This window comes from Numenius arquata, chromosome 2 (assembly GCF_964106895.1).
Source record: "Numenius arquata chromosome 2, bNumArq3.hap1.1, whole genome shotgun sequence".
Lineage (NCBI taxonomy): Eukaryota > Metazoa > Chordata > Aves > Charadriiformes > Scolopacidae > Numenius > Numenius arquata.
In genome coordinates, this window is record NC_133577.1 from 53565174 (window position 1) to 53578527 (window position 13354).

Below are 13354 nucleotides of genomic sequence, written 5' to 3' on the forward strand. Positions count from 1 at the left end.
TTCACTAGCCATCAGAACTTCATTTGGAGCTGCAACTGTCTGCTCCTCACACACACCGTGGAGGGCATAACGTGACTCCCAGCCTAGGGTGGTGGTAGCATTTTAATCTCGGGTGCACTTGAGGAAGCTCTAATCTTGCTGTGTTATTTTTATTTTTTTTCCTACAGTTGGCGTACTGTGTTGTACAGTTCTTGGAGAAAGACAGCAGCTTGACAGAGCCAGTGAGTAACTTTGCTTAACCTCTTGTGTGTCAGGCGAGTCCTAAAAAGCTTCACGGATTCCTTAGAGTTCAGCAAGGGTGAAAAAAAGGCTAAAGAGACTGGGAGTCAACCGGATTGTCTGCTGGGTTTGCCTGGTACCCTGTGAGCAGAAGGGGCTGTGCTGCTCGCATGCAAGCCTTTAGCGTTCTCTCCTGAAACCTTCAGGAAGGTGGTTCATAGTCTTCCTATGTGCTTCAGATCCTGATACAGCAGAAGGAATGTTACACCGAGCTGTCCTTTCAGGGGAGAGCTTTTAGCTGGTGATAGAGGCTGCAGAGACAAAACACCTGGCCATCTGATAGCTGATAGAACCAACGTGAGCTCATGAGGGCCCTGAAATAGTAAGAGTTCACTCCGGGCTGCCGGAGTCGGCTGAAGAAGTGTGGGGATGAGGTTAGGAACCTGGGACACAAAGGTCTACTTAGGCAAGCCATCGTTCCTTGGTGAAAGTATTCTCCATCTTGCTCTAGCATCAGTTTGGTGCCTCAATAGCGTTAAGTCACATTGTAGACACATTTTCCTTCAGGATGTAGTGCTGGGAAGCAGCAAGTTCTAAAATGTGTGAGCGTTGTAGATGGGGACCTTCACATATTCGAGTTACTGGCTGTGCAGACCTGCAGTGCTAAGCAGGCTGGATGCTGGCTTGGCAGAGGGTTCAAGCAGGAGACAAGTGTTTCTCCACCCACTGCAGGCCAGGAAATGTCTTCTACGGAGCTGAGCTTCACAGCCTCAAAACAGCAGATGGCCGAAGAACGTGTGCTTGTGTCACTGTAGCAGGGAGCACCAGAAAAGTGTGAGCATTTTAATGAGTAACGCTAGCTGAGGTCGTTCTGTTCTCTGGCTGAAATGTGTGCGTTCATGGTGAGCCTGACTGTGCTCGGTGGAAGCTGGTCAGCTGTTGGCAGCTTTCCGGTTCCTCAGCTCTGACACCAGCAGTGCTGAAGCAGACCTCCCAGCTTTTCCTTTAAACGTGGGTCCTCCATTTCCTGTGTTCCCAAAAGCCTGCTCTGAAACAAACTGCCTAAAGTAGCTTCCTGATCATGCTGAATACTTCCTGTGGCTGACATCCAGCCCAACAGCCTCCTGCCAAAGCACTTTCTGTAGGGTAAGGGAGAAGAGAGAACTAGAAATCTGTCAATATTTCCAGGATTCATTTTACAACTTATTCGAATAGGAAAGCTCCGTAGCTCGTCGCTGCTTCCTGGGTAATGGGCTTAGTTGCCCCTAAATTAGCGACCCTGGTCTGGTTTGGTGCTTGTGGAAAGCAGTGGGATGACCCAATTTCATTACCTTCAGCGGGTGTCGTGTTGGGTCTCAACCAGACATAGCAAGGCTGTATTGCCACAGGTTGTGTCCTGTTGAAGCATCCTGCTTGTGGAGGTTTTGACTAGACTAGATGACTGGGGTTATTGAAGTCTTGAAGAATTACAGGGTTTGTGCATCAGCAAGGCTCTGAATATACTAGGAGATGTTGCCATTAGTGCTGGAAGGAGGCCAGATCTCTCACTAGGTCCACACTCGCTTAGAGTGGGTCTCCCAGAAGCTTGCTCAGCAAGGCTTGACATGGCAGCTCTTACGTTAACAGCAGTCTGAGTGACTGCCAGGTGAGCAAGGCTTCAGATGTGCTCCGTAATAGCCGAGACAGACTTGACACACCTCGCACCGCCTTAGCTCTAGGAGAAATTACGTCTGAGTCACTGAAACTAACTCTTGCCTGAGTGGCAGACCAGCGTAATGACAAACACCGGGGATGCCGAACTTGGCTTCTCGAGCCTTGAGTTGGTGGAAAAAAAGAATGCTCAGATGTTTCTAACCTTGCTGTTGCGCTGCCCACTGCTGTCCCTCCGCTGCTGTGAACTTCCATCAGTTGTGTGTGCGTCTAGTGTCCACAGAGCTGGCACGTTGGTAAATACCGTACCAATGGCTCCAACAGACTGAAGGTCTGCAGGATCTTGGATCCTGCCTTTGACCGTGTCTAGAAGCAGATGGGTAGGGAATGAAGCAATATTAAAAATAAATAAATAAAATCAAGTGGGATATAGCCCTTCCCCTAGTATATTCTGCCAGTATCTTGTAAGCAATAGTTTACTGAGCCAGAAGTTGCATCTGCGCTGTCATATTTAATTATCACCATTAGGTGTAAACTCCGTAAACTTGTCTGCTTCTTTCTGGAGTCTTGTTTGGTGTCTCCACAAAGTCTTGCAAGAACGAGATCCGTCATCCAGTTAACTTTTTTGTGAAATGGTACTTCCTTTTGCTTGTCCCAAACTCATCCATTGCATAATTTATTGGGTGCTCCCCAGTGCTCACGCTCTGCGGTGTATTGAATAACGATTCCTCAGTGACCTTCTCCATAGCATTTTCAATTTTATTAGTTGATCTTCCGTGGTTGCCCTGGACCATCTGCCAGCTGCTGCCCACTCCAGTTTGAGCCTTCTGTGTTTAGCTGTGTTTGGGGTAAAAAGTGGTTCTAAGCTTTGTGCTTATAGAACAGAGTCATAACAGCCCAGGCAGCATTGCTGTCTCGTGTGTAACTTGGCAGAGTTTGGGCTTTTCTCTTCTTTCTTCCCTGGTAACTCACCCTGGCTTTCTGAGAAAGTCTCTTCTGTTCCTTCCTCCCCTCTGCTGTTGTGACCAGACCTTTAAGAATTTATTTCACAGCTGGTGTTAACTTTCAGCCTCTAACACTGTCTCTTTGCCCTCCCCACTCAGGTGATCGTGGGCTTGCTGAAGTTCTGGCCAAAAACTCACAGTCCCAAGGAGGTGATGTTTTTAAATGAGCTGGAGGAGATCCTGGATGTGATTGAGCCATCTGAGTTTGTGAAAGTTATGGAGCCCTTGTTCAGGCAGTTGGCCAAGTGTGTCTCCAGCCCACACTTCCAGGTGGGTTGCAGCTCAAGGAGGGGGATAGGGCACTGGCTTGTAACCCACTTGGCATGTGAAGGTGACACCACAGCTTTTGGGCTTGTCTTTGTGGATCAGTGGCACGTGGTGGTGTGACCAGGGTGAGTATTGGGGTGAGATGTGGTGGGAGGTGGTGAGAATCCTCACCACAGCCGCAGAGCAAGCTCATCCGAAGAGAAAACAAAGCGGATCAGTAGAGCCTCTCCTGCTGCGCTGTGCTATTCAGCAGCATCAATTGCAGCAGGGCTGGAGCTGGAGCAGGGGGGCCCTGCCACCTCCTGTTTTGACTAGCAAACATAGAGGAGATCCATCCAGCGTCACCCTGTTGCAGTAAAACCAAGCTGGCGGTATTGGAAGGAGGCCAAGCAAAGAGACAGTGCGCGGAGAAGGTACTTTGTATTATTCTGGTGTAGGTGGTAAAGAGTGAGGTATACTGAAAAAGTGCTAGAGTCTGCTTCTTGTTCCCGCTGAAGGGAAGCTGGCTGTATTACCAGGCTAAAACAATATCTCTGGCTGGTAGTCTTAAGGTTTAAAATGTCCAGGGTGGTAGAACCTGCTGGTAGCTTCCTAGCGGTGTTCTTGGCTCGCTGGTTTAGGTTGCCATAAAGAGTGCCCAGGAAGAAGACAGCTTGCTGGTGAAACCTGTGGCTGAGCCAGGTCTAGGTGGGGTGTTAAGTAGTGACGTAGCCCTCCCCCAGAGTGAGTGTGACTGCACAGTGAGGCAGACTGGCTTCAGCCTGTCTTTTGGTACAGAGAGGTACAAAGTCATGGGTTTAAAAGGCAAAAATGAGGACAGTCTAGATCACGTGCATATGTAAAAGTTTACTGTTTCCTGAAAAGGACTGGAGGAGCCTGATGGAAACCAGCTGGACATGGATTACTGGTGTGGTGATGGGAACCAGAGGGCTAACGTGACCTCTGGCGTGGAAGAAGCTACCATAGGGAACTAAGGAGCTTGAATAAAGTAGGGTAAAGGCTGGAGGAGAGGCATCCTGTACTTGATAGCAGCCCTCATCTGCTGCCAGCTCTTCGAAAAACAAGACTGAAAAACCTGGAGAAGGCGCAAACACTTTCCAGCCTAAGAAAATTAACCCCAGAGGTGTCCCATACAGTCAGGCTGAACAATCTCTGCGACTGCAGCTTGCATGAGAGCAAAAATAGGAATTGACTTCTTGGTAAGTGGGAACACCTTGGTGGAGGAGAGTTTTGTCTTGAGTGGATTGTGTGTTAATCTAGCAGATGAAGGCTTAACAAGATCTAATAGCTGGAATCCAAAGCTAGGTAAGTGAACATGAAGTGAGTTTCACTTCGTTTACTCATGTGGAACGATACGTTAAGGGAATGTGGTGAGTTCTCTGTCATCTGAAATATAAAACTGACTGGATGGCTCTTCTCCTAGGTTTTTAAGCCATTCTCAAGCCAGTGCTAACTGCAGTAATTAGCCTGGTGATGTGCATTGCCCAGGTTTGTGGTTGAATGTGAAGAATTGTGGTTGAATCTGTCGCTATTGGAAACTCGTAAGACTTGTTTGTCTCGTTAGAGCAGGCTGGCTGCCCTGAGATTTTCTGTATTTTCACCCTTAACTAAATCAGGGGGATGAATTGTGGGACTGCTGACTGACGCGTGCTCCAAAGCCCAGAGAGACTGTTGTGGGGAAGGCCAGGGAGGAATGAGAGGAACAGAGCTTTACAGAGAACAGTCTGAGGAAAGAAAGGAGGCTTGGAGATAGTTTGAGATGGAACCTGGAGTGGATGACATTACTGTCCTCAAGTGTTGTGTGAAGGGTGTTAGAGTCATCAGTGTCTTGGCGGTGGTGACTTGCCTAGCCAAGAACATGAGGTTTTTCTTCAGGAAGGGAAGAAGTGTCTGGAAGAGGCTAAGGGAGAGACGGCTGGCTGGGCGGCAGGGATGAATGGCCTGGTAGAAGTTGGTGATGGTCAGCCCTGCTGCCTGCACCGAGGGGAAGCGTTTGCTCCTGGGTTGGGTGGTGGCAAGCTCTGGTCTCAGCGCTGCACAGTTTCCCTGTGCACCACAGGTGTTACTGGAAGGAACCTCTCCAAGGATGGCTTTCTCTCCCACTGCAGGTGGCAGAACGAGCGCTGTACTATTGGAACAACGAATATATCATGAGCCTGATCAGCGATAACGCAGCCAAAATTCTCCCGATCATGTTTCCAGCACTCTACAAGAACTCCAAGAGTCACTGGAACAAGTAGGTCCTTCCCGCGTGCCCTGGCACTTGCTGTGCATGCAGGATTGCTTGACCTACTGGCAATCTTGGGGCGTGCTGCTACGGTGCAATGATGCATGGCGCTCGGTGACACCGGGTGCTGAGCCAGAGGGGTTATTAGTAGTATCAGCATGGAAAAGTGCCACAGCAGACCACGGTGACCTGCTTCTGCCAAGGGGTCAGGCGCCTGTCGTGACCTGCCTTGAGGCCATCGAGGTCTACTCGGAGTTTGATACCCGCGTATCGCTAACGCTGCAGGTCTCTTGGAAGCGTGCAGTAGGTTTTCCAGCTTGTGAACTAATGATCACCCGTATGCTCTCCGTGACCAGAGACCTTGGCTAAATGCAGCGCCTGACTCCTTGCGTACAGGAAGAATGGAGAAAGCAGAACTAACCGGGCAGATGTCCCATATCAAATTATTGCTTCCTGTGTCTTGATTCCTCGATACTAGTCCGTTTTACGGTTCTCCCGCCAGCTTCCTGCTCGCCTTTCTTCCAACCGATTCCTTACCTGGTTAATTCAAGTTGTAAAACTCGCTTTCTTTTAACGAATTAGCTAAGAATACTCGGTCCACAGCTGAGATCCTAAAGTCTGCCAGCAAAAAGCACAGGAAGACCAAATAAAGTCATCTTCCCCTATTCTAGAAGTTGGGAAAAAAGCAAAATAATGAATTCTAGAGAGGCTGGGCCAGTCCAGGGCTTAGGCTTGACCGCTTCCGTCTCGTCATTGTATGAGGAAGCACAAACTTGAGCCCCCAGTCAAAGGTGCTCTGAGGACTGGGGTAGACACAGACACGCAGAGATGAACGCGCACAAACACCCAGATACGCACACGCATGCACCGACAGGCACATGTGTGTGCAGACAGGCACACGGGTATGATGTGTGCGAACGCACACACGTGTGTGTGCAGACACGCTCTCTCTCAGCGTTACCGCCCCTCCTCAGCAGAGTTCAGAAAAGGACTTTACGTTGCGGTCTGAAACCCTTCACCAGTTCTGTTTCCTTCTTGCACCAGTCAAGGTTCATGATTCTTCTGTTTCTGTCTCCTTCCCAGCGGTATGGCAGAAGAATTCCTCAAGGTGTATTATTCTTATTTATCCCTGTCTTTGTTTTATCACTAGCCACATCTCCTCGGGGCAGTTTGGGTGCCTCAGATTCTCCTCTTCCTTCCTGTAGCTTGTCTACTCCAACGCTTTATCAGCCAACCTGCCTAAGTCCCAGCAGGATTGTAGCTGTCTTCCATATTCCATCCCTAGGCCTGGTGAGGCACAGAGCTCAATCTACTGAGTCTCTCCTCTTTTGCCCCCGGGGTCAGATATTTCAGAGACGGCTTCAATACTTGTTTTCGTTCCCCAGGAGTGTCCTTGACCCAGAGAGAGCTCACACATAGGGCAAGCTGTCCATCCATAAATCGCTGACGTGAAGCCAGCTTTTTTTTTTTTTTTTTTTTTTTGCTGTGGTATTCTTTGTGCTGGTTCCCATCTCTACAGGGCTGCTGAACGTCTGTGTTTTGGGCAGCTCAGTGACAAAGCTGATGACTTAATACCGGGCAGCCCCAAAAAGTCATTGTGTATATGCGAGGTTCTGAACCGTGCGAGACACTAATGCTAGATTAGGTAAAGCCCCCCCTCGAGAACAGCCCGGAGCAGGTCCCTCCCCTCCTTCTTTTCCAGGTTCGAACTGCAAAAAATAAATACATGAATGCGTATTTTTGCATTCATCTGTCTGACCACAGCAGGGCAGATCTGTCCCAGTGGTCTGTCTTCTCTTCCTTCTCCATCTCTTTCTCCCTGTGCGACGGTCTCCTCTGTGGTTGTGGAGGGATTTTTCCGTGCTGAGAGCTGGGACCGTGTAAAAATCTTTTCTCACGTAGCTGTAGTATTACGAATTGCTGCTGCTCCCGTCTGTGCTGCTGGTGCTAACTCAGGGCTGAGATACCACCATGACTTGTTCTCCTCTCCTCATTTCTTTGCAGGACGATCCACGGGCTGATTTACAATGCACTGAAGCTGTTCATGGAGATGAACCAAAAGCTTTTTGACGACTGCACGCAGCAATACAAGGCAGAGAAGCAGAAGTGAGTAAGAGGTTCTTGCCAAGTAACTTGAGCTCGTCCTGGAGTCTCCTTGGGGGACAGGAACAGAAGGTAGATGCCCACAGGCAGAGGGGAAAAAGAAAGGTGGTGCAAATCATTTTGTCAAAAAGTAGGATTCCTCAGCAATAACTATATCTAGGGATGAGAAGAGGTAAAACGTGTACCCTGATAAAAATCCTTTCAATTGTGCTGAAGCAGGTAGCTTGAAAAAGAGTGACAGAGTTTGCTGGGTCATGAGGAAATAAACTGCAATGTAGAGGATACTCAGCTCTACAGAGACACTTGGAAATATTTATCAGTTCATATACGTCACAGCGGAATCCTGCTGCTTTACTTTTCTGAAGAGCTTTGCTGCAGTGGGCGTAATGCATCTCTCATGCCACAGGGCACTTTCAGTTTTCCAGCCATAAATATGGAATAACACTTGGAATTTCAAAGAGCAAATGGTGGGGATAAAATCTGAGCTCAGCAAGTACCATGTGCCACGATGCTGTAAATAGGAAAAAATTCCACTTTTTCTGCTTCCTTGTGCTGGTTTTGGTGCTTGTATGACTTGTCAGTTCAGTAAGCTAGAAGGAAACTTTTTTCTTTTTTTTTTTTTTCCTGGGTCTGTTTTCTGCTGATTTAATGGCATAAAACAGTGCTGCTCCTTCCTGGATGAGCCAGGGCTGCTACAAGCGTGGCGGTGGGGAGAGCAGGGCTAACCCTTGCTGACGGTGGCGAGCTCTGGGATACATTCAGTCGTTTCGTGAAACAGTAGTAAATAACAAAGTCGTGATATGAATCAAAGCTTGGGGTGGGTAACCTGCATACGGAGAAATTAAGGTTTTGTTAAACTGGGAGCAAGCGAGATGGTTTTTTCTCATTTTAGGGCGTTTGTGAAGCCCACAAGTTCCCGCACGTGTATTTTAAGATTTGGTGACTATGAGATCTACCTGGTGTTTCCATCAGGGGATTTTTTTTTTCACTTATTTAGCGTCTACCCACGCTGACCTGCTGAGGGTGACTGTTCCCAGCATCGGTGTGTGGCTGGTGGAGGATTGTTCTGGAAAAGGTCAACAAAGCAGCTCAGAGCTGTCCAAGAAATGGATGGGTAGGGCTGCACTGTTTTCTGCTCGTGTTAAGATAATTTTTTTTCCCTAGTGCCTCTCTGACTAATTATGCTTCAGAAAACCTTGCGTTGGGTTTTTATCGAGGATATACCTTTCGCTCTCCTAGATAACCATATTTGGTAAAATGTCAGTTGAAAGCTTGGTGGGCGGTGTGTAAAAATGTCTTTTAGCAGCTGAATCGGAGATGAGTTTACCTCCAGTTGAGCATGATACAATTCCTCAGCTAAGTGGGATTTCCCTGCCACGGGCACCCAGCTGAGGAGGCCGTTCGGGGTGAAAACAAGAAGGCTCAACTCTGCTGTCGCTGGCACGGCATTAGCAGCTGTTCCTGGCTTGAGAATCATAGAATCATAGAATGGTTAGAGTTGGAAGGGACCTTAAAGATCATCTGGTTCCAACCCCCCTGCCATGGGCAAGGACACCTCCCACCAGACCAGGTTGCTCAAAGCCCCATCCAGCCTGGCCTTGAACACCTCCAGGGATGGGGCATCCACAGCTTCCCTGGGCAACCTGTTCCAGTGCTTCACCACCCTCACAGGAAAGAATTTCTTCCTAATATCTAATCTAAATATTAGGATATTATATATATTATATATTATTATTATATATAATTATATATTATATCTATTATTATAATATATATATTACATATTAGGATATTATATTAGGAGAAGTGTGAGAAGGGATCCCTCTGAAGGGATGCTAGAGCTGGGAGAGAACATTGTGAAAGGTCTGTAGAGACAGGCTGGGAAATAACTGACTAGAGAGGGAGATGGGTGGCAGAAGGGAATGGGGTAGGACAGGAGGCTGGGAGGAAGAGCAGCTTCGCGGGGCAAAGAGGTAGAGACTTTGGGCAGGGCAACAGCGAAGAGCTGGGGTGGGGGTGGTGGTAGTGCTATTCTTAATGTCAATGGGATAGGTAAAGGGAACAAATTAGAGGAGGAGTAGGGAGATCAGGGTTTGTTGGGCAAGGGGCCTGGGACTGGAAATGATGTAGGACAATGGTGGGGGGAAAGAGCACTTGGGAAGATGAATTAAGAAAAAGCTGGGTTTACTAGAGCAGCATGCCCGGGTTCTTTGCTTAAGGCCATTGTGTAAATGTCATCTTTTCCCTCCATGTCTTTAAAATATAGAATCATAGAATTATAGAATGGTTAGAGTTGGAAGGGACCTTAAAGATCATCAAGTTCCAACCCCCCTGCCATGGGCAGGGACACCTCCACTAGAGCAGGTTGCTCAAAGCCCCATCCAGCCTGGCCTTGAACACTTCCAGGGATGGGGCATCCACAGCTTCCCTGGGCAACCTGTTCCAGTGCCTCACCACCCTCACAGGAAAGAATTTCTTCCTAATATCTAATCTAAATCTCCCCTCTTCCAATTTAAAACCATTACCCCTTGTCCTGTCACTACACTTCCTGACAAAGAGTCCCTCTCCGGCTCTCCTGTAGGCAGGAGAACCTATCCAAGAAATAGAAGCAAACCTATGTGCGCTTAACACCGTAGCTTCATGTTCTGTATTATAATAGAATAAGTAGTTGCTGGAATGAACAGGGTTAGAAAAAGCGTGTTTCCCAGGCAGGAGAAAGTGTTCTTCAGTGGCGTCTCCCCAGTGAAATGAGACTGTTTTCACTGAATTTCACTGAATTTTTTTAGAGTTGGAAGGGACCACAGAGATCATCTAGTCCAACTCCCCTGCCGAAGCAGGATTGCCCAGAGCATGTCAGAGCATGTTACTCAGGACTGCATCCAGGTGGGTCTTGAAGATCTCCAAAGAAGGGGACTCCACACCCTCCCTGGGCAGCCTGTTCCAGGGCTCTGGCACCCTCACTGGAAAGAAGTTTCTTCTCATATTTGAGTGGAACCTCCTCTGTTCCAGCTTGTGCCCGTTGCCCCTCATCCTGTCACTGGGAACCACTGAAAAGAGTCCAGCTCCCTCCTCCTTCAACCCACCCTTCAGATACTTATAAGCATTGATAAGGTCTCCCCTCAGCCTTCTCTTCTCCAGGCTAAAGAGTCCCAGCTCTCTCAGCCTTTCTTCATAAGGGAGATGCTCCAATCCTTGAATCATCCTCGTTGCCCTTCGCTGGACTCTTTCCAGTAGTTCCCTATCCCTCTTGAATTGGGGATCCCAGAACTGGATGCAGTATTCCAGTTGTGGCCTCACCAGTGCAGAGTAGAGGGGGAGAATGACTTCCCTCGACCTACTAGCCACACTCTTCCCTATGCAGCCCAGGATTCCGTTGGCCTTCCTGGCCACAAGAGCACATTGCTTGCTCATTGTCATTTTGCTGTCTACCAGGACCCCCAGATCTTTCTCTTCAGAACTTGACTCCAGCAGGTCCACTTTTGTAGCTGAAGAATCTGCCCTACCTGCCCTTCTGTCCCCAGACTGCAAGCAGTGACCTGTTGCGCCGAGCAGCAGGTCCTGTTGCGTCCCTTCCAGCGGAGAAGACGTCCTGCATCCGCAAGCTCGTTTCTGCTGCCTCCCTGGCAGAGCTGGTCGCAGGCCATGCCTGTCGGCGGAGAGTAACGCGGCGTCGCAGTCAATTGCCGTTGCCTTTTCAACCACAGAGACTTAAACCAAATAGAAATAGTACTTTCTTTATTTATTTATTTTTCCTAGTAAAAACCTGTGAGGCTGTGTGGTGTTGAGGCGCGGAAACAGACCCTACAACTCCCAAAGATTTACAAAGCAGGCTTGTTTATTGCGGCGCCGGGTGCAAGGGGGATCGGCTCCTCCAAACTTGCACACCGGGTTGTAAAACAAGCGTGTATTTATGACCAGACTCATACATATTCATTAATGTGGGCTGGGTTATTATAATTAATTCTAAGAAAAGGCGTTACCATTCTAATTATTTCTAGGAACTTGTTATAATAAGTCTCCTCCCCTTGCCGCATGCGTACTGTCGTCCACTGGTTGTGGGCTGGGGTCTTCTGGAGGAAGGCTCATAGTCTTCTTCACCGTGTACTTTTACCTTTGGCTTAGAATGCTGGGCTGGCTGGACCCCAAACCGCAGAACTGGTCCCAACCAGATGGATACTTCACCCGGACAATCGGGTTCCTCCTTAGTGCGCAGGCTGTTCCTACTCTCTTATACATTGTGCTTACAACACAAGGCCAGGTCCTTATCTCGGAATGCTGGGCTCCGAGCTCTGGTTTTTGTCAAGCTGTACTAAATCTACACGAACGACGTTTAACCATTCATTCTCCGAATCAATGTTGAGTGCCTCCGGAGTAAAAACGGCGTGCCGGAGGCTGCCGGTGGATCGCTGTCCTGTGCAAGATTGACCTTTAACTATGCCGTGCCTTGCTTTTTTTTTTTTTCCGCAGGACCTCGGCCTTATTCAGTGAGAGCGAGGAGTTTGAAATGCTGAGGCTTCTTTAGCGTAGACAGAAAAAGGAAGAGAGGACCTATGAAGTGTTTCCCCAGGGAGCTGCTAGAGACCTTGCGCTGTGAGCTAGAAAAGAGCGCGTGCGGGAAGGACCCCATGTGCCAACAAAGCCAGTGAAGGCGGAACGGGGAAAAGGAGAGAGCTCGTAGGTACACACCACGAGGCTGCAACCAGGTGTTGAGAAACCTGCTCGGAAAAGGCTTAGCCATGTCTTTAATTACGCTGGTGAAGGGCCTGGAAAATAAATCATATGAAGAGCGGTTGAAGGAGCTGGGACTGTTTAGTATGAGGAAGAGGAGGCTGAGGGGAGACCTCATCACTCTCTACAACTACTTGAAAGGACACTGTAGAGAGGTTGGTGCTGGTCTCTTCGCACAGGTAACTAATGACAGAACGAGAGGGAACGGCTTCAAGCTCCAACAGGGTAGGTTTAGACTGAACATTAGGAAAGAATTTTTCACAGAAAGAGTGGTCGGGCATTGGAACAGGCTGCCCAGGGAGGGGGTTGAGTCACCATCCCTGGATGTGTTTAAGAGCCATTTAGATGTGGTGTTGGGAGATATGGTGTAGGAGAGAACTTTGTAGCGTAGGGTAGATGGTTGGACTCGATGATCCCAAGGGTCTCTTCCAACCTAGACGATTCTATGATTCTATAAGTGATGCACCAGCTTAGGCCCGTCACCGCTGCAGCCAAGGCTGGTCATGGAGGAACACGTGGGGAGGCTCTCTACTGTTCGGTGCAGGCGGACTGACTGCATCCTGCTGATCTCCCCAGACATCTTGAAGCTGTTTGAATTGTCAGAACCCTTCAGAAAACAGTGGGGAGGTTGGGGCAGATAGATAGCGTCTTGTCCTGAACGTGCCCTTCTCTAAAAGTGCGAGGTCCTCAAATACCGCCTTTCGAGAAGCGTGGTGTCAGTGTGCTCTGGGGCCACCCAGGCACCCAACATCTCTCTGGTAGCAGCTACCTCGCCTCCTTCTGCGTAGGCCACAGCAGCGGGAAGAAGATACCTCCCAATATAGCTCTTGTTTTCCAAGTGTCCTGCCAGTGGCTTTCTCATGCTCTCATGAAGGGAGCTGATGAGGTACACATCACCTAGAAGGTAGGGCTGGCGGGTGCTGCTCCCCTAGACTCTGTCCTTGTGAGGCATTGCGGTTTAGAAAGGTGGGATTCTCCAAAGAGTCACAGAGATGAGTGACGCTTTCAGATAATGGAAATGTCAGCCTGGAGAAGAGGAGGCTCTGGGGAGACCTCATAGCGGCCTTCCAGTACCTGAGGGGGGCCTACAGGAAGGCTGGGGAGGGTCTGTTTGCAAAGGCCTGCAGTGACAGGACGAGGGGCAATGGCTTTAAGT

At 48.8% G+C, this 13354-nt stretch overlaps 1 protein-coding gene across 5 annotated transcripts in view; it reads left to right on the top strand.

The window, feature by feature from the left end:
* The window catches only part of PPP2R5D (protein phosphatase 2 regulatory subunit B'delta), a 34511-nt gene that overhangs the window by 17195 nt on the left and 3962 nt on the right, over positions 1-13354 (top strand). For all 5 annotated transcript variants that reach the window (XM_074144318.1, XM_074144322.1, XM_074144320.1 and 2 more), the window contains exons 10-13: positions 168-221; positions 2973-3143; positions 5249-5376; positions 7372-7473. In XM_074144318.1, coding sequence (XP_074000419.1) covers positions 168-221; positions 2973-3143; positions 5249-5376; positions 7372-7473 — 455 coding nt within the window. The remainder of the gene's footprint in view (positions 1-167; positions 222-2972; positions 3144-5248; positions 5377-7371; positions 7474-13354) is intronic.